General features: G+C 29.1%; 1 protein-coding gene across 5 annotated transcripts; it reads right to left on the bottom strand.

The window, feature by feature from the left end:
* Positions 1–1,008: 1,008 nt before the first annotated feature.
* LOC114390232 lies at positions 1,009–3,087 on the bottom strand. Of its 5 annotated transcripts, XR_003661854.1 has the most exons (4): positions 2,666–3,087; positions 2,104–2,282; positions 1,866–1,979; positions 1,009–1,398 (listed from the first exon to the last, which is right to left on the bottom strand). XR_003661854.1 is itself a non-coding variant. In XM_028350941.1 (2 exons), exons 1-2 carry the CDS (start codon positions 2,954–2,956, stop codon positions 1,282–1,284), a joined length of 408 nt encoding a protein of 135 aa, XP_028206742.1. In that variant the 5' UTR covers positions 2,957–3,085; the 3' UTR covers positions 1,009–1,281. The 5 variants fall into 5 exon arrangements, 2 of the variants coding, with proteins under 2 accessions (XP_028206742.1, XP_028206743.1); XR_003661853.1 differs by having other exon boundaries at positions 1,866–2,282; XR_003661855.1 differs by lacking the exon at positions 2,104–2,282 and having other exon boundaries at positions 2,666–3,086.
* Positions 3,088–4,762: the final 1,675 nt, after the last annotated feature.

A 4,762-nucleotide genomic window follows, 5' to 3' on the forward strand; every position in this document is an offset into this window, starting at 1 on the left:
TAATTAATATATTATTATTTTAAAAATTAAATAAACATTGATTTTAATCAATTTACAAATTATTATTTATATTATTAATAGTAAAAGGGTAAAATATGTTTGAGATGTGTAAAATTTGAAAAATATTAATTTTGTCCTTATAAATTTTTTTGTATTAATTTATTTTATTACTTTTAGTTTTAAAAGCTTCTTTTTATTATTTTTATATAAATCATTTTATAAAATATATGAAACATTAAATGTTATTTAAGTATATCTTTAATCTCTAATTACTTATATATTACATTTTTCTATAAATTTTTCCACTTTTTCAATAATAATAAACTACAGAATATCAATAATTCTTACTATATTAAAAGCAATGGAATATTAGAAAGACAATTAAAGCGAAGAAAAAAAATTAAAAAATTCGTTGGATTTTAAATAAGGATAATTTTTTTTATAATTTGGTACTATTTATTAATTAGTTTAGTAAATTTTTTAATTGTTGTAAATTAGTTAAAAATATTTAAAATGAAGAAGAGAATAAAAGAGTTATAAAGTGGGAAAAGTATCAAGAATTGGTCTATTTTTTTTTTTTGTCATCACACAAACAAAATAAAACAAAGTATCCATTAGAATAATGCTATTCGTGCATTAATTAATTTGGCTTCTTATAATTTTCTTTCATTTATCTTTTATCTTTTATAATAAAATACCAAAAAAGGAAAACACATTTTCTATTTTGTTAATTGCTTTTATAAAAGATAGTACAAGTATAAAAGAAATTGTAAGGATTCAAGCATATATATAAAAATGTTATTTGCATAAATAAATAAATTCGTTTAAAATAAATAAATAAAACCCTCTGTAATTCTGTGTGGTATGCTGTGTCTTACATTGATGTCTTATCATGGTCATGCATTGTTACTAACTTGTTTGTAGGGGAACAATATTACAGCTTCCTTTCATTTTGTAGGGGAACAATATTATAGCCTCCAATATTATTTATATATACAAATCCAATGGTCACAGCAAATTAAAGTTTCGAATTCCATCTACTTCATCATGCTTTCATGTCTCTGATTCGTTTAACTCAAACAAAAAAAATAAACTCTTACCTAGAAGTAATAATTAATCAGCTATTTACCAGGCATTTTCACCCAACCATATGGTCCATATATCTAAAGTACAAACAAATAATTTAACACCAAGTTGACATGAGAAGAAGACAATTACAAACCTTTGCGTTTGAGGTTGTCTTTCTACACTCCTAGGTTGTACTTAATTACCATACTGTCACTATATCATTTTCAAAGATGGTCTATGCCAACCGTAATTATTAGCGCGTTGTAATAATCTATTATTGTAGTAGTGAGTGGGAAAACAATTGACAACTTCACATACAGCTGCACGCATCTGCAAAACAATTGGCAGCTTCCTATAAATTTATTTTATTTTTACTTACTAATCATGTATAATAAATTTATAAAAATTTAAAATAATTACTTTAAAAATCATATAAATAATTATTTTTTATTAATTGATAATGTAAAAGAATTTACCCTAATAGTATATAAACATTAAACTTTACAGGTATATAAAATCATATTAATATTTATTTAAGAGTCTTGTTAATAATATCATTAGGGTACTTGTTAAGAAATCAATAAGTAAATTTTTTAAAGTTCAAATAATACTTTTTTATACTTTCTAATAAAAAAATAGCTCGTGTACTTGTTAAGAAATCAATTGCTCGTGCAGACTTTGTATCACCATACTTAGGCAATTGTTCATTTTCCCTATTTCAACATTAACTCATTTTTGTATACCTGCATCTTACTTAATTCATTACTGAAAACGGGAGTAAATATTAGGATTGGTACCTAAAATTTTCCAATGTCAGAAGCTGTGTGATTTCGTTGAACAATTCTTCGTTAAATGTAGCAAACACTTTCAAATCCTTCACTAATATTTATATAGCCTTGGACCAGTCATGCCTACGAAAATTTAAAACAATTCAACTAAACTTGTCAGCTAGTAGTAGAAGCCTAGAACTAGGATGCAGAGAAAGAGAGAGAGAGTCAACAACAGAATCTAAATGTGAACTTGTTATGAGCCTACTTATTTAAAGCCTCCAGATACCTCTGCTGCCTTATCTCAAAAAATATCTTCATAGAATACCTATTATCATCCACCTTTGTGAAACCAGAGAGGTATTTCTCCACCTCATCCCAATTGCCATTGTGCACTTCATCCTCAAAATATGAATGTTAAAGAAAAACGCTGACTACTGCTCAAGCCTATTATTATTTTTAACAAAAATAAAACAAGTTAATTAATGCAGCTGGTCTCACGTACATTCAAATTCCTGTGAGATATATACCAATGAAAGTCGGGATACTCTACATGACAAAAGATCAAAATTAGATAATGACTTTTCGAACCTATCCAAGCCCAGTTTAAAAGGGAAAAAGGACATGAGATTAATATTAGCACAACCAACTGAAATTTTACTAGCAATCAATTCACTAAGAGAACAGGTGTATAACAAAAAACCAAAACATAAATATAACTTTGTCATCATTGATTTGACTATTTACTCTTCACAGAAGCAAACCCTAATATGATGATACATATGAATGCGATTTTTTATTCAAAAAAGGGGGAAATGGAAACAACCTACCTGCCACAGTATAAGAGGATTGGTTGTCTTAGCAGCGGGAGAGTGGTCAGCATTAGGTTCAGCTAGCAGAGGCGAAGAAGCAACCATCGCCACTTGAGTTTTCGGAAACTGTACACGGCTAGGCTTCGGAAGCTCTTGTTGAGCCTGAGCCTCAGGGTTGGGTTCTTGAGGTTTGGGTGGGAGGAAAGGGAGTTGAAAATTGATTTTAGGAAACAAAGAAAAGAGGTTCGGTAGGGACTCTTTGGGTTGTGCTTCTTCAGTCACCGCAGTTTCATCGCCGCTTCTGCTCATTGTTCAAGGGATGGCGACAGGCACAACCCCTTGGTGCTGGGGTTAGAGGTCGAGGTTTCATCACTGCTTCTACTCGTTGTTAGGTTTCTTTTGGCGCTTTTGAATGCCAAGGGACACCACATCATGTGGATAAGACCGTGAGATAACGACGGTGCTTCAATAAAACCCGTCATAATTCTTATGACCAACACACATTTTAAGGTGGTTTTCAATAACCGTCTTAGAATGTGTATCGTACAAAGCTTTTTAAGTACGATAATTACAAAAATGCCATCAGTTCGTTTTCTAAGGCGGTTCTAAAAGAATCGTCGTAGAACGCCTGTCCTAAAATAACATATTTCTAGTAGTGGGATAAAGAGAAATGGTGTTTTTGACAGTTCTAAGACACAGTTTCATGGACTACTACTACTACCTTGGCTTGTAATGTTGCAGCTAGCCAGTCTATTCCAGAGGGAGATTCCCTCATTTAATGGGAGTGGTCTTTTCTGGTTCCTCTATGACAACCAGTATCGCCATCATCATGCCCAACCTCTTTGTTGCCCCTCTGCCCACTCTTGACCCTAACCAAATGTGCCCATGTCAGTTCCAACAATTACACTTCTTCCCTTCATGCACCCATTAATCCTAACCGTGAAATTACTTTTGACCTCTTACCATTATTTTTAATTTTTTACTTGTAACATTGGTGTAGAGATTTATCAAATCTTTGTTTTTATAGATAACTAATATTGGTTGAAAATCTGATTAAACATCTTTAGTGATATTTCTTCATCCAATTATATTTTTTTTCATACATAAAACTTAAACTCAAGATCATATTTAGGAGGATCAAGTTCAATATCATTCAAATTAACAACTTACTGATCCTCTACCATTATTTATTGAAGAAAATGTTAATATTTTTTATATTAAATTTTTATTTTTTTAATAAATATTGTATGATCTAATAGTGTAATGAATTTTTATACTCATTTTTATATTTTTAATAAATATATTTTAACATTATCTTCAATTCCTATAGATAAAAAAAATATACATTGTCATTCAATTATAAATATTTAAAAGTCATCTTAATTAAGTATGACTTGTGTTTGATTGACAATTTAAAATAATTTACATTTTTTTTTAAAAAAGAAGACATGTAGATTAGTAAGTTGCCTCCTCTTGCAAGCTTATTAAATATAATGAAAAAATGTATATCATCATAAATTTCTTTGAAGATTGAACTCAAAAATGACAATTAGTATGAGCAGAAGACTTGATTATATTTGTCAAACCTTGTAGACAAAACTTTGTTAAACTTTTAAACATTGACAACATATATCTATTAAACACTACTATAAAAAAAAACTTTCAAATACAGTTATTTGATATTTTTCATCATTATTTTTAACTGTTTTAGACTATCCACTTTTTAAAATGATTTTTTTAGAAAGTAGAATTTCTAAGAAAATGTTTATTTTTTTTTTTGCTTGATTTTTTTTTTTTTTATAAAAATGAGCAATAACAAACTAACTTAACCACCCAGACAGAGATGATGACTCTGCATCACATTGACCCATATATAATTCATGCTCAATTTCACAAATTACACTTTGTGGGCAACAAGGGTGAATTTACCATATAATAAAGTTTTTTCCCCAATCACATTGAAATAACCATTACTTCTAGACACTCCTGTATTTCAGGCAAAGGTTAAGATAAACACTAATGGTGAATCAAACACTTAATAGTACAACTTTAGCATTGAATAAAAATATAAATTGATTAGTCACTTCAATTTTGGCATTACAGCAGCACAGATCA

Source organism: Glycine soja, chromosome 16, assembly GCF_004193775.1.
Source record: "Glycine soja cultivar W05 chromosome 16, ASM419377v2, whole genome shotgun sequence".
Lineage (NCBI taxonomy): Eukaryota > Viridiplantae > Streptophyta > Magnoliopsida > Fabales > Fabaceae > Glycine > Glycine soja.

Bases quoted from the DNA above. Each gene is read 5' to 3' on its own strand.
- LOC114390232 (XM_028350941.1), bottom strand. From the start codon at position 2,956: ATGAGCAGAAGCGGCGATGAAACTGCGGTGACTGAAGAAGCACAACCC. The intron at 1,399-2,665 runs GTAGGTTGTTTC...ATTGTTTTGCAG, and splicing joins ATCCTCTTATACTGTGGCAG to ATGCGTGCAGCTGTATGTGA.